The following is a 20,616-nucleotide window of genomic DNA, read 5'->3' on the forward strand; positions in this document are numbered from 1 at the left end:
CAGCCTGCTTGTCGTCAAGCCTCTAACTGGTCTCTGATGAAGTCGTTCTGCCCTCTGCTGCCTGGAAAGATGCTTCTCTGGCACTCTGGGACTCCTTCTTGGCCTTTGGAACAGAAGACGTCTCTCCCTCTCAGAAAATCGAACTTGCCTCTAGAAGCTGCTATGCTACCCCTGTGTCAGCTTCTTTGTGGCTCTTTTGCCTCTCTGCAAATGCACTCGCTGGATCTGGAATGCTTCCTCTAGCCTCACTGTCTCTGCCCCTCTTACCCTAGTTCGACCTTTAGCTCTCTCTCCGACAATTGATTGCTGCTACTCTTGAAATCGATCTGCCAAGAAATCGAGCTGTTGGTGCTCTCAAGTGATTTCTCCATCACCACATCGATCTCCTCTTATAATCTTATGTGTGAGCACCAACGACCAAGATTAAAACTTAATCAATAGCTAGGATAATCTCTGGATCGATCCATGTGAGTTTCTAGATGATTCTCGCCTTGACTTAATTAATACTGATTAATTAACCATATTCCCTAAGTTTAGACTTAGGAAATATTTAAAAACTGGTTAATAATCTAATTAAGTCATTTCTATGCAGAATATCCAGAAACAATTTTTGGGTTTTGGAGATCTCATGTATTCTAGCCTCTCCACCAAATTTCATGGCTAAAACACATCCGATGCTACAAAAACTAACAAACATCTTAATGGACCTTGCCCATGTCTGCGCTGCTCTGGGACGATCACCCTACCTCTCTTCTGGAGGTATAGCTGCAAACATTGCGAAGTCTTCCTCCAGCCAGGAGGACAACTTATCTATCTCAGCGGATGTTGTTGCCTGGTCCTGCTTCTCCTGCTTGTCCTTCTTCCTGAGAGGACACTAGGTACTGTAGTGACCGAACTCACCATATCTGAAGCACTTGACCTTTGACAGGTCCTTCTCCTTCTTCTTCTTCCCCTGCCCTTGACTGGGACCCTTTGATACTAAGGCCACATTTTCCTCTTCCTTTTGACCCTTCATGCCCCTTCTGCTACTGCTGCTGATGGTACTGTTTACTAGAGCCCACCTCAACTCCTCCTGCAATAAGTCAGACCACATCTTGTCCCATTTAGGTTATGTGTCTCTACCCAAGATGCTTTGGACAAACACCTGCTAGTCATCTGAGACAATATTCAGTGCCAACCGCACAAGCTCTTTGGGTTGGGGTGCCTCCCCAATGACTGCTATCTGATCTCGAACTTCCTGAATCCTGGTGAGGAAGCCATCTATGTTTTCGCTTCTGCATCCTTATGCTCCTCAGCTTCTCCTGGAGAAACATCTTTCGTTGCTAGGAAGAACTTTGAAATATCTCAGAGAGAGCATCCCACATCTCCTTGGCTATACCTTTGTCTGCCACATGTGAGACGAGATGATCTCGGACTCCATCCAAAATCATCCGCTTCGCCTTCGCCTTCACCATTTCCTTCCTGTATTCCTTGAGCTGATCGACATCTTGGGGCAATGTTGCAGGAAACGTTCCCCCCCCGGATCTAACCGCCGAAACGCGGTCCGTATGGATGCGTCTAGGAAGCGCCTCCCAAAACGCGGTTCCGAAATGCGTTTTGGACTGATAATGACGCTTCTTGGAAATTCCGGAAGCATCCTTCCGAAACGCGTTTTGTACAACGCTTAGGCCATGCGAAGCGCGATGCTTTGGAGGCCGAATCGTATGGTTCCCGTACAATTCCGTACGTGCTTCGGAAAAGTGCGCCGCGCGGCCTAAAAAAATCAGTTTATTTTTTTTATTTTTTGGTGAGTTTGCTTGTTGGGGGTGGGTCCACCTTGGGTTAGGGTTGAGGAATGAAGGGAATAAAGCCCCCATTCATCCCTCATGGTAATGTTAAATTCTTAAAGTAAAAGTGACATTCTCCTTTATTTTTCATTTTCATCCTTTTACTTAAATTTTTAACAATACCATGAAATGACTCGGGATGTTTGAGAGTGGTTACAGCTTCATTGGACTTCATATGGAGAAAATAGAATTTCATATCCTATTCAAAATTCAGCAGACTTAACAGTTTTCAGGAATTCAGGATCAATGGGATTGTGGCATTTCATTAGATTATATCAAGTATGAAGGTATGCGATTAGCATTTAATCGAGAGCACCAAGCCCTATATGTACCCTAGTGTTGGTGGTGTTAATTGTTGAACTCCTTTGTTACGGCCTTAGCAAAAAATTACCTTTCAATCAAGTCAAAATCATCGATCAAACATGTTAAGCTTTTTCTACCATATTTTAAGTCTTGGATTAGGTAGTTTGATCAAAATTGGGCAATGTTGACTAATATCCCTAGACAATCGAGGTAGAGGCAAAGACTAGACAAGACGAGAAAGATCTAGATTCTAGATGGTTGATGCTCGAATAATTAATCATTAATGTACAATGGATGCTATATCTATCTTGATTTATGCAAAAATATGCATGTTTTCATGCCTTCTACTACTAATTTGGTATTTGGGATGTTTGTTTTGAGTATAAAGGCAAAAAAATATAAATATATATATAGCAGATGCTTCCGCAGATGCTTCGCTTCCTATATTTTTGGAAAATGACGCTTTCGCGTCCCCACTTCCAAAAAACATCCCCGTTTCATCCCCGTTTCGTGCAACATTGTCCTGGGGTACTACTACCACATTCTCCACGTAGGCTGTCAGGCCATATTCATCCATAAGGAAGGATATCCTAGCCTTCCAGATGACATAGTTGGAGGCTTGCTTCAACCTATCCTAATCGTTAAGTCCAACTGTGGCCATCTTTAAATTTGGACGAAATCTCCCTCTTTCCCTCTACTTCACTGCTGGATCTACTACACACACTTCCTTTTGGAGTGAGAAACTTTGCTCATAGCCACTGCCAATCTACCACTGGGAAAATTAGATCTCTAAAACTTGAGATCACTTGAGAGAAATTTCCCTCAGTGTGTGTTATTTCTCTTCCACCCAGTGCTAATTCTGCTATTGCAAACTGTTGCAAAACCCTCTGCGCCAAAACAAAGAATCTACTTAGCGAAAATCTGAACTATTGCTATCCTCTCTGTCCACTGGAACCACTTTTCTGGACAAGTCAAATTTTCTGCGACCCAACAACTGAAATCGAACCCTTGCCCAACAATTCGTATTGCCTGGCTAGGCGCTACACAGTCCCAGAAAATTTTGGCCTGTTGCTCCCTTTGAATAGTGAAATTCTCTTCTTACGCCTCTGAGTTTCTGGTTTGTCAAACATGCTCTGATACCATGTGAAAATTTCTAGTCTGAAATCCTATTGCAACAACTGGAATTAATTCTTCTAATTGTTAACTAATTAACAATTTATCTGCTATGACAAATATTGAATAAATCACATTGCAACCTTCACAAATAAAACTGCGGAAAATAATAACGTTGGAAATTGAGAAATATTCTAGCACATACACAAAAGTTGACAATTTTTTTGGACAAAAGTCCCTGGAAAAATCCAACATGGGAAAATTGGTGCAACAACTGAGGGTTTTTATTATTAAGCAACAATGAAATTATCTGAGTACAATCTGGATGCCAAAAACTAGCAATCCTACAGAGAAAATACTGGCAAAAATTTCTTGAGGGAAATTATCCTCACTCCGAGCAATCTCGACACTTGACTGCCACTAAAAAGCTAGCTGTCCAACTGGGTCTACGCAGACTCTGTGTCACACTAAAGCTGCTTGTCACACGAGCTGCCTGAATCGATTGCCAATCTAGCCATCCTGCCTGCTGTTGACTACGAAAACTGTCTCTTTGGCACTCTGGAAATGTCTTCCAGCCTCTGGAACTGATAACTAGCTTCACCTCAGCAAAATCAATCTGCCCTTTGAAGCTCCTATGTTGCCTTTGCGCAACCTGTTGGAGAAATTTTGGCCTCTCAGCAAAGTACTCATTAGATCTGGAAAAATCTCCCTCCGACTTCACTGTCCCTGCCCCTCTCTATCTCTGATCCACTTTTGAAGGTTAAACTCTTTCGACAACAGTTGCTCTCTAGAAAAACTGAATTCTCCAAGGAAATCGATCTCTATGTGTGTATTCTCCATCTACCCATCGACTTCTTCTTATAATTTTCTGTTGGACCTTTTGACCCTACCGCCTACACCTACCTACAAGTCAGTGAGAAAAGCCTTCAACCCCACAAGGTGTTGTTGGTGGCAGGGAACTCAGAGAAGGGGCTGTCACACTAATCCCGACTCTCTCTGTTTGAGCTCTCCTAGTTTAGCTAAGGGGGATGGTCCCTAATGAAAAGTTAATTTAAAAAGGATGTGAGTTTCAAGGAGAATTGTTAGAGTTAAATAGATTATCTTTTTAAGATTTATAAGCAAAAAATTGATATGAGCAATAACCATCATAAGATAAGCATGAAATATATAAATGTTAATTTTGGGTATGTTCTATGCTTAGAGCAATTTATTTCAATTTTCACAGTTAGCTCCATATCTTTTCCAGATTAGCAATCACATCAACATTAAAATAAACTGCATATAGAACGTAAACATAAATCGCAGAAGACAAGCCAAGACAAGAGGACACAAGATGTGGCGCTAGCCAGGGACAAACCCCAATGTGGGGAAACCCTTGATCAATTCTTCTTATATGTTCTTCAATAGTTCAGCAGAGAGAGAGGGAGAGATAGTACGTTTACAATAGAAGTCAACACTTTGACTTATCTAGATAAGAGCATAGATCATCTCTAAGAAGATGATACATGAGATCAGTTGAAGACATGCTGCTTCAACTAATTCTCCAAGGTGACTCCTTCACCTGTCGTTATGCTGCATTTCATCATCATGCTGCACCTCACCGCGCTGCACCATGCTGCACCCATCATCACTATGCTGCATCTCAATTTCTCATCACGCTTCATTAATCATGACTATACCCATCACTCTACTGCATTATGTGCCATTGTTGCGCCATGTTGCCATCCTGACCTATGTGTTGGCTGCACCTTGCTTGCTTGTGGTCCCTTGCTTGCTTGTTGTCCCTAGCATGCTTGTTGTCCTTAACATGCTTGTTGTTGCATGCTAGTTGTCCCTTGCATGCTAGCTGTAACATTGCATGCTTGGTGTATTTGCTGCTAAGTACCATACAACTGTCCCAATGTTAGTTAGCTGTCCCTTGCATGTTGCTCTCCTTCGGAGACAAATGCTTCGACTGTTTCGGCAGTTCCCGACATTTCTGGCAGTTCCGGCAGTTCCGGTTGTTCCCGGCGGTTCCGACAGTTCTGGGCAGTTCCGATAGTTTCGGTTGTTCCCGACAGTCCTGATAGTTTTGGCTTTTTCAGCAGTTCCGACATTTCTGGCTTTTCCGGCAGTTCCGACTTTTCTGGCAGTTTCGGCTTTTCTGGCTTTTCCGGTTTTTCTAGCTTTTCCGGCTTTTCTGACAGTTTCGGCTTTTCCTGCAGTTCCGACTTTTCTAGCAGTTCCGACTTTTCCGGCATTTCCGGATTTTCCAGCAGTTCCGGCGTTTCTGCCAGTTCCGGCTTTTCTGGCTTTTTCGATAGTTTCGGCTTTTCCAGCTGTTCCGGCTTTTCCGGCAGTTCCTGCTTTTCTGCCCTCTGGATCAGGGCAACGTTATTCCTTAGGATCTCTCCTCCTACTAAACCCAAAGACAAGTAGAGAGAGGAAGAGATCCCAAGTGTGTTGAAATGACTTGAAGGCCACCTCTATTTATACTAAAACGTTGAGCACATGTGGGGTTTATTTGGTTGCTGGTTGACCTTGACAAATTGTTTTATAACGCAAATAAATTCATAACTCCATGAATACTTATCGGAATCGGATGGTCTTTAGATCAATCCTACACCTCTCGATGAGAGGGATCCAAGAAAAATATTAGCTGCCATAAATAAGATGACCCACATGGAATTTGGCCCTAGTTTCCAATTTTAACACTCCCTCTCAACTAGGGAGAACTCCATCCGTTGATCCATATGTCCGAATGTACTATCTTTGCCATTAGTGCCCTGCACTGCTCTGCTCTGCTCTGATCTGCTGAGCTCTGCTCCGCTGAACCATGTAGAAGAAGAATTGATCGAGAATGTCTGATACCATTCTCTACTCACCTAAAGTCACTTTCATCTGAAGAGAGTGTGTCACATCACTCTTACTGACCCAAAGTCAGTTTTATTGATCCTAGATCAATATCACAAAAGAGTATCTCAAACCACTCATATTGATCCCAGATCAGTTTCATTGATCTCAGATCAATGTCACAAGAGAGTGTCTCAAACCACTCATATTGATCCTAGATCAGTTTCATTGATCCCAGATCAATGTCACAAGAGAGTGTCTCTAACCACTCATATTGATCCCAGATCAGTGTCATTGGTCCCAGATCAATGGAGGTCATCCTAGCATAGGGAGTATGGTAGATACAGCGATGCGTCCATCGATAGTACTACTATGGTCCCTATCCTCATTTCCTTGCTCTTTAATCAGATGAGAGGTACTTCCCATGAGTCCTAGACTGCATGGGTAGGATGCCTCGACAGGAGAACGAATCATCTTGTCAGTGGATGCCATGGAGAACTAATCATCCTGGCCCACAGGAGAACTAATCATCCTGTTCCACAGTCGCCACGAAGAACAAATCATCCTGGCCCACAAGAGAACTAATCATCCTGGCCCACAGGAGAACTAATCATCTTGTTCCATAGTCGCCACAAGAGAACTAATCATCTTGTTCCACAGTTGCCATGGGAGAACTAATCATCCTGTCCCACAGGAGAACTAATCATCCTGGCCCATAGAAGAACTAATCATCCTGTTCATAGTGCACCACCAGGGGAGGGTGAGTCGCCCTGTGGTCGTATGTTGCTCCAGTAAGTACCCCAAGCCCCCCAGAGCTCCCAGAGCTCAATGCATGCAACATGCAGGACCCTTATAAGAAGGTCTCTCAACGACTCCAAGTCGTTCGGGAAAGTCACATATTTGACCTTTCCTTGGGGCTTTGACAAAATGTCTGTGACCTGTACATCAGTCTCAATGCGATGGAGCCTCCTCGCTCATCGACTTACCATATCGCAGATAAGGCAGTATCTGATGTCTATTTGTTGGAGCAATCATCGAATACGGGATTCCTCAATAATCGAATCCCCCCTCTGGTTGTCACAGAGAATCACAGTGGTATTCATCATGTGTACAAACAGCTCACTTAAGAGCTTCTGCAACCATGCAGCTTCACACGAGATCATACTCGTAGCTATGTATTCGGTCTCGGCGGTGCTTATAGCAACCGACTTCTGCTTCCTACTCATCCATGATATCAAAGCAAAATCAAAAGAGAACCAACATTGAGAAGTGCTCTAGTGATCCTCCACACTGCCTTCCCAGTCAACATTCGAATAATCATGCAGTTTCATATTTTCGGCCCGAAGATATCTCAGAATATTCTTGGCACCAATCCAGTGAGTCTCAACCAAATATGAGCTCACCATGCTAATTGCAAAACATATGTCTGGACGGAAGTTCACCAAGAACATCAACGCGAATGAGTTTATGAAACTCAGAGGCATTTCCCAAATCTGGTCCGACATCACTACCATATAACTTCTGAAAGTTAAGATCCTCGAGGTAGTCACATGCTTGCAGTTTATCATTCCACATCCGGAATCCAACTCCCTCTTACTTCTACAAATGAGAGGGTCTGCACCTGTTAGAAATAGGTCGTCCTCTTAAGGTGCCGGTATGAGAGGTCTATCATCCACAACCTTCGGGTAATGGTTTGGATCAGTTTCACTCCTAGTGAATCTCAGCTTCATCAGACAGCTATCAATCCTCTCATACTACGCCCGGGGTGTTTTGCTTCAAGCCATAGAGGGCTTTCTTCCACCTATATACATGAGATTCCTGATCATCAACCTCAAACTCCTCGGGTTGTTCCAAACCTGTGGACCTACTGCATGAGGGGAATGGTCCCCTTATAAGATTTTCCTTCGGTACATCTCAAACACGTACCTTCATGCTCTACTTGAATTCAGACATTCCTATCACCATTTGACTCACATTAGGTAGGGTCCCATAGGTAGACCTCCGGTGTTATAGATGCGATATGTCAATTGACATGATCCCCAATGGACCATCCTGCAACTTGATACAAATTGCCAACCCCGAACCCATGAGAAAAAGCATCTTTGAAAATTATATTTTTTAACACGTACCTTTCCATCGATGAATGCCACCTTGAAACCTTTGACTTCCATTTTCGAGATGGACACTAGGTTCTTGCGATCAGGTACATAAAAGAGATTCTGTAAATGAATCGAGTTACCCTTATTCAATTGAGAGATAACATTCCCTACACCCTTTCCGGGATAGGTGGCATTGGCTCCAAGTATAATCCCACGATTGTTTCCATCTCTACCAAACTAGAGAGTGCACTCATCTATCCGATGAAGTGCCTTGAAGCATTACAATCTATAAGCCAGATTCCCAAAGAATCTGAAGGAGAGGGCCAATACAAGATAACACTTCTTTATCTTATCATAAACAACATTTGATTCTTCATACCTGGGGTTCCTTGCTTTCTATGAAGAGTCGACCATTTCCTTGATGATCTGCATTACCTGTCATTCCTTTGATCATTGAAGATGTCCCTGGAATGATTGTTATCATGATCAAGTGATGTGTCCCTGCCATTTGGACACTCCTTCGCATAATGGCCGAACTAGTTATCTGCCTTTCCTTCCACCCTGAGATTCGGTCTTCCAATGAAGTGATCTTTAGGTAGGCCGTATTCCGCTGCGCCATTCTGATAATATTCTCTGCTTCGACTTCACCCTTGGTGAATTTGAAGAGGGATGAGGAATCCACTGATCATTTTTTCCTTTCCCAACTGTCTTCGGTGATTGCTCTTTCACTCTTGCTTGGGCATTGTCTTCACCTCAACTTTGATACCATGTTAATTTTAGGTATGTTCTATAGTAAACTGCATATAGAACATAAACATAAATCGCAAAAGACAAGCCAAGACCAGAGGACACAAGATGTGGCGCTCTAGCAGTTTCGGCAGCCTCACTTTTCTGGCAGTTTCGCCTGTTCCCAGCAGTTCTGGCAGTTCCGGCTGTTCCTGGCAGTTTCGGCTGTTCTCGGCAGTTCCGGTTGTTCCTGGCAGTTCCGGCAGTCCCAACAGTGCCGGCAGTTGCGGCTTTTCCGGCAGTTCCAACTTTTCTGACAGTTCCTGCATTTCCGGCTTTTCCGGCTTTTTTGGCAGTTCCGGCAGTTCTGGCTGCTCCAGGCAGATGCTCCGATTGTTTTGGCAGTTCTTGGCAGTTCTGGCAGTTCCGGCTGTTCTCGACAGTTCCAACAGTTCCAGTTGTTCTCGGCAGTTCCGGCAGTCCCCGCAGTTCCGGCTTTTCCGGCAGTTCCGACAGTTCCGACTTTTCCAGCTTTTCCGACTTTTTTGGTAGTTCCGGATTTTTTCGGCATTTCTGGATTTTTCGGCAATTCTGGCTTTTCCGGCAGTTCCGTCTTTTTCGGCAGTTCCGACTTTTCTGGCAGTTTCAGATTTTCTGGCATTTCCAGCTTTTCCGGCAGTTCTCGCTTTTCCGGTAGTTCCGGCTTTTCAGGCAGTTTCGGCTTTTTCGGCAGTTCCATCTTTTTTGGTAGTTTCGGTTTTTCCTGCAGTTCTGGCTTTTCCGGCAGTTCTGGCTTTTTCGACATTTCCGGCAGTTCTAGCTTTTTCGGCTTTTCGACAATTCTGGCTTTTCCGGCAGTTCCGGCTTTTCCGGCAGTTCCGGCTTTTCTGCCCTCTGGATCAGGGCAACGTTATTCCTTAGGATCTCTCCTCCTACTAAAACCCAAAGACAAGTAGAGAGAGGAAGAGATCCCAAGTGTGTTGAAATGACTTGAAGGCCACCTCTATTTATACTAAAACGTTGAGCACATGTGGGGTTTATTTGGTTGCTGGCCGACCTTGACGAATTGTCTTATAACGCAAATAAATTCATAACTCCATGAATACTTATTGGAATCGGATGATCTTTAGATCAATCCTACACCTCTCGATGAGAAGGATCCAAGAAAAATATCAGTTGCCATAAATAAGATGACCCACATGGAGTTTGGCCCTAGTTGCCAATTTTAACAATAAACAATCAATGCCTTCCAAGTATTTGCTCTTTAAGAAATGAAATTGTATTTTGCTTAAAATGAAGTGAAATGCTTTCAAATGGAAAGCCAAAATAACCCTGAAAAGTGAAACACTAAATTGTTAGCACAAGATATTATAAATGCTTTCAAGATGAATAAGTCTACAAATCAAAGCATGGAAAGTATCTTGGTCAAAACGATACAAAAATAACTCAAATGTTAGACCAAGATGACAACAAAGTATGTTACAAAAATAATCTACAAGAGGATAGGTCAAAGAGTACGAACAAACTCTATTCTTTGACTAGCCATGACTTAGCTCTTTAAAATAACCAGATATTGATAAATGAAGTACAATACGTAATTTTTTTTTTTTCCAAGTTTGATATTTTGATGCAAGAAATAAAAGCTTTAAGAGACTTGAAAGAATCTCTGCAAGACACAAATAAGATATAGATGAGACTTTGGAATTCAAAACATACGGGTTCTCCTTGAATATTTTTCAAGAATGGGTTGATTCCTCTGAGAATTTCCCCTTACGCTTGAAAAACTTGACCAAATAATGATTCATCTACAAAACTTCACCACAAATCATTAAATCGACATGAAATTAAATGAGTGCAGTGAAAAGAATTCCTAGAGATACATTTATTATCCACTAGAAGATTTCTTTTCCTAAAGCAAATAATTAGTTCTTATGCTAATATGAGATAGCTGCATACTTACATAACTTGAAACAAGCATGAAAGAAATAATGACATGAGGAAATAAATAGAACCATAACAACAAGTCAAGAATTTACTACACATGCAAGGAGAAGAACACCATCACGCTTTACCCCAAAGACTGTTGTATTATATTGCAAGTAGTGAATACAATCCCGCAGAGTCTCCTCAAACACAATAGCTCATATTACATCATACCATATGAGAGCCCATGGCTCTATTATATAGAGAGTTGGGAGAAAATCCCAATGAAGAATGACAATGGCAAATGGTATTGGAGCCAATTCCAATGTAGAAGTGATTAAACAAGTGGCATGAGGTGACAATCCCAAAAGAGAAATTGGAATTTGTTGAATGGAGCTCGAATGCCAAGAGTAAAAGTCGAATTCTGGCAAGTGGACATCATTTTCTTCTTCCCTTTTGTGCTAAATTCGAATTTTGTGATAGAATGACAAGTGTATATGGGTGGTAACCCATGTGGGGACAATTTCCCACAAAATTCTCCACCAAATATTCTCCCAAATCCTCCCAAATGTATATTAACTTCACAAATTCGAATATCTATGTAAGCAACTTTCTTCTTTAATGCCAAAAATTCGATTTTATTTGAGCACATGCCCTTTCCTTGATTTTAGGAGTCCACATCACCTTGGGACTTCACTTTAACTCCCCCATAATTTTCCACCTCATTTTCACAACATTTAGCATGTGTGGATATTTATTTTTTCTCAATTTATTTAATTTTTGGCTTAATTAATTGCCAAATTTCCCACTAAACTTAGGAAAAATGGGTTTTGAGGGTTCAAAACACATTTTTAACCCATCAAAGTGTGTTATAGTAGAAAGTTGAGGGTAAGAGGTGTAAATTTCATTACTCATACTCCATACAACTTTTCTAGACATCGCTTAATACATTACAAGTACAATTTTATTTGTAATTTTTTACTCGCGGGAAATCTGAAAAATTGAAAAATGACTACTTAGACCTAACCAAATTCCACGAATTTTTTTGTGTGATCTAGTATGGTAATATACATCGACTCTAGACACGAAGATGTGTCAGGGGCTCAACTTTCAAACCGTGACGCCGGCTTTGGGGTAAAATGTGAGTGAAAAAACCCAGAAAATTATCCACCTCTGAAAAAGAAGGGATAATTAACCAGATAAAAAAACACTCCAAATTGTACTCGTTTGCTGATCAAGTCCCAACATCCTAGGCCTGTTACAGACTCAAAACTCATCATTACTAGTATCATTTATTACAATTCCCCGCAGGGTGTGGAATCTAGGTACAAGAAAGATGATGAGAAAATAGAAGTAGAGTTTAAAAAAATCTGTTGATTGATGATATCTGATGGTACAAATGTCCTCTGGATCATCTTTGGGCATGGAGTCTTTCATATAATCATTAGGTGCCACTCCAGTGGTCAACATGACCTCCAACGACCAAGATTAAAACTTAATCAATGGCCAAAATCATATTGGAGTCGATCCGTGTGAATTTCTAGATGATTCACACCTTATCTCAATTAATTCTGATTAATTAACCCATTTTCCTAAGTTTAGACTTAGGAAATAATTAAAAATAGGTTAATAATCTAATTGAGACACTTCTAGGTGGAATTTCCAGAAACGATTTCTGGGTTATGGAGAACCTTTATGTTTTAGCCTCTCCACAAAGTTTAGAGACTAGAACACCTCTGATGCTACAAAAACTAATACATTGGTGACTGGAAATGCAGAAAACCTGCTCTAGGGAATTCTTCCAGCCTTCAAAAATATGTTATGGAAAATACGTTGCCTCCTGCAACACTTTGAAGCCACTTGCACCTCCTCCTGTAGCTAACTCTAGCACTGGAAATCGAACTGTAGACTTTGTCACTTGCACTAGATAAACTGACAATGCACACAAGCTGAATCGACCTCCCCCTTGCAGAATAATTCAGCCTCCTTCTCTCAGAATGCTGGAATCTCTGTGGAGATTTTCTCCTGAGAGAATCTCTTCTCAATCGTCTCTGCTAAAACCCTTCTGCCGGTGTCTCCCTCGCTCAAACTGCGCCCTTGCTATCATTGCAACTGGGTGATTCAAACTTCTTGATGTGGTGACGTCTCCAACTAACCCATCAATTTGCTCTTATAATCTCTTGTTGACAATTCAACGACCAAGATCTAGATCTGAGATGATCTAATTACAATTGATGGCTAAGATCATATTGACCCCATCAAGTGACTTTTCTGGAAGTCTGTAGAGCAAAATTGTTTTACCTCAATTAATCTGATTTAATTAACTAGATTTTCTAAGTTGGACTTAGTAAAATATTTAATAATTGACTAATTAATCTAATTAAGGCCTTTTCCTTAGAAACTTTTTCTGGGTCTTGGAGATAATTTTTTTTTTGTGTTTCTTAGCCTCATAGACACCAATAGGGACTAGAACACCTATCCGAGCTACTAAAGAAACTAACAAGTGGCACGCTCAACAATATTCCTCTCACGAATAGACTCAAAATTGACTGAAAAAATGAAAAAAAATCAAGACGCAACGTTTTTTACTTTGGAATTTTAGTAGGACACGTGTCCTAAAATCAAAACACGTTAGGGCACCTGTCCGACACGACCCAAACACGTGGCCTGCTTTTAGGACACGTTGAAAAACGTGTCAGACACATTTTATGGGTTGTGTCGTGTCTGACACACAGATTATAGGACACAGGACCCCTAAGGGCCATGTCTTGCGACTTAGGTCATGGGGTAAATCTGTGACGTGTGATGAAATTATGAATGTTGCGATGAAAATCAAAAGTGTAGAGCCTTATATAATATGAGGGGTAACAATATCCATTAACATCCATATGGTAGACGAAAAGTAAAATAATCTGCCATCTTTGTTAGAAATCATAGTATGAAGACCATAACATACTCATACATAAGTGAAGAAGAGTTTGTCTGCTTGTTGTGTTTTTACAATTTTTGCCCTGGAATAAAAATGTTAACATCTTTCTAAATCTATCAACAATTACTAGTACATTAGTCGTTTCATTGACTAGAATTTGGAAAATCTCCTAACAAGTCCAATCTGCTTAGCCTTAAAGAAACATGAAACAATGTATACAATTCAGACTTACAGTTGTTTGGCTTTTCAAAAGTGCAGAAGGTACAACCATGTGAAAATTTTCCGTTTTAGTTGATGGGGTCAACGGTCCAACTAATTCCTCAATAACAATGTGTTAGATTCTGATGGGTACATAAAATTGTGACATATACTAGGAAATGCATCATGTTTTCTGCCTTGCAATAGACATTTGGAGATTTCTTTTGACATGGTAGTTTAGTTGAATTCATGTTGGTGGTGTTTAACCTCTCTCTTCTGAGACAGAATAATTTGGTTAGCTTCAACAGAGTCTATTTCTTTTGCATTTTGATTATAGCTGTAGAAGTTATATTCTGAGTTCATCAATCACTGTCATACTGTTGTATGCTTATTGAGTATTTTTTTCATCCTTTACAGTATTATGTTGTCATGGTTGTTTTACTTGTCGATTACGTTATCATATATAGACTGTCAGACATTGTTTTTCCAGCTTTATTTCTAAACAGCCACTAAGATGAGAGTTTTACTGGATATCATAAACTGGAGGCATACATACATACATATAAGAACATGCGTACCCTTTATGGAAGTCAGATGTTTAAATCTAGATGGTAGGGTATGTACACCCCTTTAGACTAATGGTGAGGTCACTAGAATGGAGGGGGTCCCTTGTCCCATATATAAGGGGGTCTCATACATCAACTTGGTGTCTGGCTAGGCTGTGACTTTAAAATTAGATTACTATTATTATTATTATTATATATTCATTTCCACTTGGATGATCTCTTAAATAGTTTTTTCTAGCTACAATCTAGTTATGTTTTCTAACTTCGATTTTTGAAAATTTGCAGACATGGAATTGCAATTTTTGTGGCATTTTTGTCCCTCCAAACAAGCTTATGCCTTGGTCCATAAATGCCATTCTTTGCCATTGTGTGGTGGATTATCTATACAAAATAAGATTGGTTTTTCCAATGGAAAAGAAACCATGAGCAATTTCTCACATCGATCTCGCATGGGTGTAATTCATTCTGCTTCATTCAAATCACGAGGTCAGGCCTTTTCAACATAATTCTCATTTAGTATGTTTAGTGTTTCCGTTAATTTTCGCCTTGTTACTAAGACTCTTTTCGAATGTTTCAATTAATATAAGAAATAAGTTGCATCAACAAAGAGTGAGTTATAGAGCCTTATACTTTATGAATTTAGCATGTTATAGAAGATATCCCCAACGTGGAAAATAAGGAGTTGGCTGTTTACATCCCAAATATAGGCTCTATTGTCAGGTCATGGATAACTTAGAACTTAGATGAGCACAATGCATGGTATATGGAGTTCAAATATTTATGTTACGCAGAAAATTCAAGCAATTGATTTAAGAGTGTAAACAGTAATTTCATCATAGAAGTTGGGAAGTTTTTGCAAATTCCTATCCTGGTGTGTCTCTATTGTTCGTATCCTTTTTTCTATTTCTGTTTTCTTTCTTCCTTCTACTTTTGATGCTGTCAAATATTGTAGAATTAGTCACTGTGGGTAGCGGCTTAATTCAATGAAAGCTCTAGTGCTAGGTCATTGAATGGGAGCTAGCATTGCTTAGAGATTCAGTGCTGGTTAACTGCTCGCTTGTTTGGCAGCCTCAGCAGTACTTCAGCCATTAAAGTGTTGGATCAAAAGATGTTTAATTTAGTTTAGGGTTTAGAAACTTTAATTTATGTTAAGGCTAAAACCAGGCTAGAAGATCAACAGTTGACCATGCAGCTGATTATCACTTTACTTGGCAACTTCTGTAAGATATTGTTATTCAAATAACTTCAAAGTTCAAACGAAACACTAAAAATCACTAGAGGGGCTCTATGCACTACCAACTTTGTATTGTAGTAACCTGCTGCTACAACATTGTCCATCATGCAATCCAGTGGCAGCAGCTGTGGAGAAAAATGATACAGGAGTAGGAGCAACAGGAGCAACTTGCAGAAAACAGTAAGGAAAAAAGATTATGTAGGGGGCATGCCTCAAGCCAGCATAGCAACAGTTCTGAGTTTAGTACCAGAGCACGCATGTGAAGGTAAATTAGAGGACAAAGGCTTGAAGTCATATATTTCAAATTTGAACAAGCTAGAAAGCAGTGGGAAAACAAAAGGCCAAAAGACCATAGTGATGATATTACTTACAAAATGTCTTCTCAGCCACTGTTCAATAAAAGCACCCTGTTACCCACCAAAGTGGGTAACCCTATAGGAGAATTTTTTTCTTCCATTCTTCACATCCAGCTGGCCAGCCATGCAGCCCCTAACAACCACCACTAGCTTATGACGTGCCATTCTATGTCTGCCACCTGCATCATTCATATACCCTCTCGCCCATCCGGCAAGAGCACATAGACGAAGGTGGGCTTTCGATCGAAAGGTATTTTATTCATTTTACAATTGGGTTCTTATGCTTGTTTGTATTTGGGCTTTTGATATGGATTTGTTGATGCCCCGAAAATTGTTGTATCAACATTGGGGATAACCACTCGGTCCGGACCTTAGTACAGCTCTTTTTCCGTTTGGAATGGTGGCTCCGACTGGGGATAATGGGACCAGTTTCCCAGTAATGGATAAACGGGATGAATGAATGATTGGTTGACTAATCTAATGATAAGCGAATAACTTAATCTATCGGTGAAATAAAAAAACTACTACTAATCCCGGGAACTATTGTATTTTTTAAAGTGTAGCGCTTGATGATCTATGTTTATAAACAGGCATGTAGATGACTCTATTCAATAAACATGGACTTTTATTCATTCCAGAATTTCTCTGCTTAAATCGTTAAACAAAGGGATTAGTGCAATATTGCTACACTATATATATCATCGATACATATATGATCAAAGGAAAGGCATCCCATAAACATCCAATAGTGGAAGGAATACAGAAATGCTATTAAAACACATACATATATTCGATAATAGCAAAGGTAATCAAATAACAATTCATATGAAAAGAATGGATTCAGACATAGATAATAGTACCATATGAGCTGCTAAACACTCCCAATATCAATCGCTATTTGAGATTCTTCTTCCAACGCAGAAATACTTTCAAACAAAGACAGTAGTGCACATTTGCATAAAAGCTTCCTTGTCAAAATTAGAATAACTGGTCCAGTTTCATAAAAGAATATGGCTGAAGCACAATAGTGCAACTTCAGTCTTTAAGTCAAGTACAAAACTTTACGACCCTTTCTAAAAACATGAAAGGGTCTATAAATACCTAATTAAGCTAACTATCTATGAAACTGAAATCCTACTTAATTGGTATCAATTAATTTTGATCATATTTTCCTCAGCAACCTGGCAGTCGGCGGCATGAATCATCAAGTAGGCTGTTTGCCATTAAATATGAGCTGACTTATCGCAAGCATCGGCTCCACTTCGGGTGGTCTGTTGAGGCGAGAGCTAAGCTAGGCAGCATAGGTGGCATCGTGAATATCGGGGATAATATACCCGATTGCATCTGTAAGGCACTTGAGGGCGGCTCTTTGAGTGTGTGGTTTTACCAAGAAGAACCAATAGGTGTCCCATGTTAAACTGTTAATTCCAGCAATCAATCTCCCCTTTTCCTCTAGATCTGGATAACATGACTGCTCCAATGTTTTGATCGCTGTCAATTTTCCTGGTGTGCATTGGGAAATCATGTTTGACAAGTAGAGAGTGTTATTAACTAATTCAACCAAATTGCTTGAAGTTGATTTGCACCTTGAAACTTCCCTCTCTGCTTTCATTAACTGGGACTGCCATTCTGTAAATAATATATCTTTATGTGACTCTAAAATTCTTGGCAAATTCGCCGCTTGTACTTGGTCAGTATCTTGCCAGTCAAGAAATGCAGCTATTGTTTCTTCAGCTTGATCCAATTCCGTCCTAGCCTTTTCTACTTTCTCACTTATTGATGCCGTTAACTCACATAGTGGCTCTGCCTGGGCGATTTGTTGACATAGAAGTTTGATTTGTGCTATTAATTCCGTATTAATCTGTAGTGCTTCTACTCTGAATTCAGTTATTTGTGGAACGCCCTTTGTCTTTTCAAGCTTTGCTGATAGTTGAGCAATCTGCTCATCTTTGGTTTTCAGCATTTTCTCATTCGCTGCCTTCAGTTGTGCCAAGGCCTCTGACAATTCTTTCTGCTTTTGGATTGCGCTGTGGTCAATCCTTTGTTTCTCTGCCTGCAATTGTTGAGTTAGTTGATTGTTCACTTGCTGTTGTGTCAACAATTGCTGTTCTGCCTGCTCCGCCTTCTGCTTTGCTTCAGTTAGCTGTGCCTGTAATAAGAAGATTTCCTGGTCTTTTGTTTTCAATAAAAGACTCACCTCTGATGCCTTGTCTATTGTTGCTGCTGAATAGGCTCCAGCATATTGTGACAGTTTTGTCAGGTCATCAGAGGGGTCAAATTCCTCCTTCCAAACCACATTGCCCGTGACCGTCTGTTATGGGAAAAGAGAAGGTTGATCAGTCCTTCTTCTCTTGCTCTGTCGTTTTACTACAGCTTTATGCCTTGGGCTGTAGAAGACATCCAAGGGAGGAATCTCTTCTACCTGCAAAATAATTTGATCGGAGGGGTCCTTTGGTATTATTTCTACTTCCTTTGAAATGGGTGGGCCGCTGGTTCCACTTTGAACCTGTTGTGAAGTGGTTTCCTGGGTGTCTGCTGCTTTCGAAGTTTCAGTGTTCTTTGAACATTCCAGACTGCTGATAATAGAATCAAATTGCTGCCATTCCTGGAGCAATTTAGGATCAATATTAGTATCCACATTTACTTCAATGTTGGTCTGTTTTTGCTCTTTAGTCTGGGTCTCCTCCCGCACTTTCTCCTGCTCTTTAGTCTGAGTTTCCTCCTGTGGCTTTTCTTGTTCTTTTGTTGTAACCGGAGGTTCCTTTGACTGTTCCTGTTCAGGCTCGCTTGATGATGTTGTTGGGGTTGTCGCTAACAGATCTAGAGGTAGAGTTTGCAACCTCTGTTCTCTAAGTCTGTTGAATTCAACCAACCCTTCATCTTGATATTTCATTCTGGCAAATGCCTTAACCTGCATTATTGACTCGGCTGAGGAGAACAGGTCATCGAACATATCTTCTTTATGATCAAATTTTGCCAATTTGGCCTGTTCAAGTGCATTATAGGCGACTTTGTTGGGATCAAATTGCCTATTAGGGAGAGTTGCTAGAGTTAATGATTTTATCTTTGTAGCTTCTTTCTCTGCATGTTTGAAATCATGCAATGTGTAGACACCGCATCTAAAAGGAAAAGAGGGTCAGCCCTGCTTCTTGTTTTTCTTGAGGGTCTGTGTGACTCCCTCGGCAATGATCTAATAAGCTATTTCCCTCGCCAGTAGTTTATAAGGTATGTACAAGGGAAGGACATGAGGTTCGGCTTGGCTACCGAAAACTCTTATATAAGTGAACTTTTCCTCCCCGAACCATCTTCCTACTGATGTTAAGTCAATCCCGGCTTGGTAGGAAATCTTGGGAGCAGGTTTATCAAAAATAGAATAATGAATGGGTAACATAAAGCCATTGCAGACTTGGTATAAATGGTGCTTATAAGAAGATTTCCACAATTTCTGATGGTATATGTGAATAGGCATGGGGTCTTGTGACGTCCACCTCCAGCCGAGCACAGGAAATTCAGAATTAAAACACAAGGTATCTAAAATATAGGCACTGTAGTAGAATGGGGGAATTAACCTTTCAGTAACACGGGTCTTATTTCTAAACTCAAGAACAGCTGTTGCTAGTTTATCTGAGAGTATAGTTGCCCAATCCATTATTTCACTGTTACACGCCGCTTCCATCAAGGGAACCATTTCTATAGTGAAATTAGCGGAATCGTGCAACCCCCACAATCTACACATCATTATTCCAGCATAACAATAAGGAGAACATAGGGAATCAACCGAGTACTTACCGGAAGATTCATGTTTGTGTTTTGCCGGATTTTGTCTCCAATCCCGGATGGGTTCGGATTCAATTTCATTCTCTTTTCGGAATTTCTCCAAGAACGCCTTATTGTACTTCTTCTCTGGCTCAGGCAAATGATACATTTGCCTTAAATCATCAGCCTTGAATGACCCGAAAATTCTCCCGTCTCTGGTGCAGAAGGTTCTGTCCATGATTGGGATTTCCTCAATTGCCCACCGCACTACATCCGTATATGGGAGAATTTGTTCCCGAGCTGCTATCCGATGAAGGAAGGAGTCAGCTAAGTCCTTCAAAGTACCATCAGATTTCCGAGTTGAATCTGCAGAGGCTTGTACTGTTGTCACTTCAGGTTCTTCGGCTTCAATCAAATTGTAGGTACTTTGCCAAGTAGTTTTGCCGAGACCAGAACATGTAGTATCAGATATCAATCCTTTCTTTTTATTTGTTGGGTCGGCGACGGCTTGCCCTGTGGCTGGCGCAGCGGAAGCGACTGTGGTTTTCTTGGACTTCTTCCCCATTCTGTTTGAGTTTTCTGCTTTGGAAGAATTCTGCACAGGCGTGAAAATAAGCGCAACACAGAGAATTGGTAGTGAAAATCGAATATGAGAGAGATATATTGATTAATGCGTGATGAGGGATTAACTTTAAAGTGGCTGCGGATACAATCTATGGGAAGATTTTAGGACTTACAATTACATTAAATGGCCG

General features: G+C 40.7%; 1 protein-coding gene across 5 annotated transcripts in view; it reads left to right on the plus strand.

The window, feature by feature from the left end:
* Positions 1-20,616, plus strand: part of LOC149187621 (uncharacterized) — a 227,300-nt gene that overhangs the window by 114,612 nt on the left and 92,072 nt on the right. For all 5 annotated transcript variants that reach the window (XM_089411408.1, XM_089411409.1, XM_089411411.1 and 2 more), the window contains one exon: positions 14,801-15,001. In XM_089411408.1, coding sequence (XP_089267534.1) covers positions 14,803-15,001 — 199 coding nt within the window. In that variant the 5' untranslated portion in view covers positions 14,801-14,802. The remainder of the gene's footprint in view (positions 1-14,800; positions 15,002-20,616) is intronic.

Source organism: Pinus tabuliformis, chromosome 3_1, assembly GCF_031772625.1.
Source record: "Pinus tabuliformis cultivar Carrire ecotype Pingquan chromosome 3_1, CPIR1, whole genome shotgun sequence".
Lineage (NCBI taxonomy): Eukaryota > Viridiplantae > Streptophyta > Pinopsida > Pinales > Pinaceae > Pinus > Pinus tabuliformis.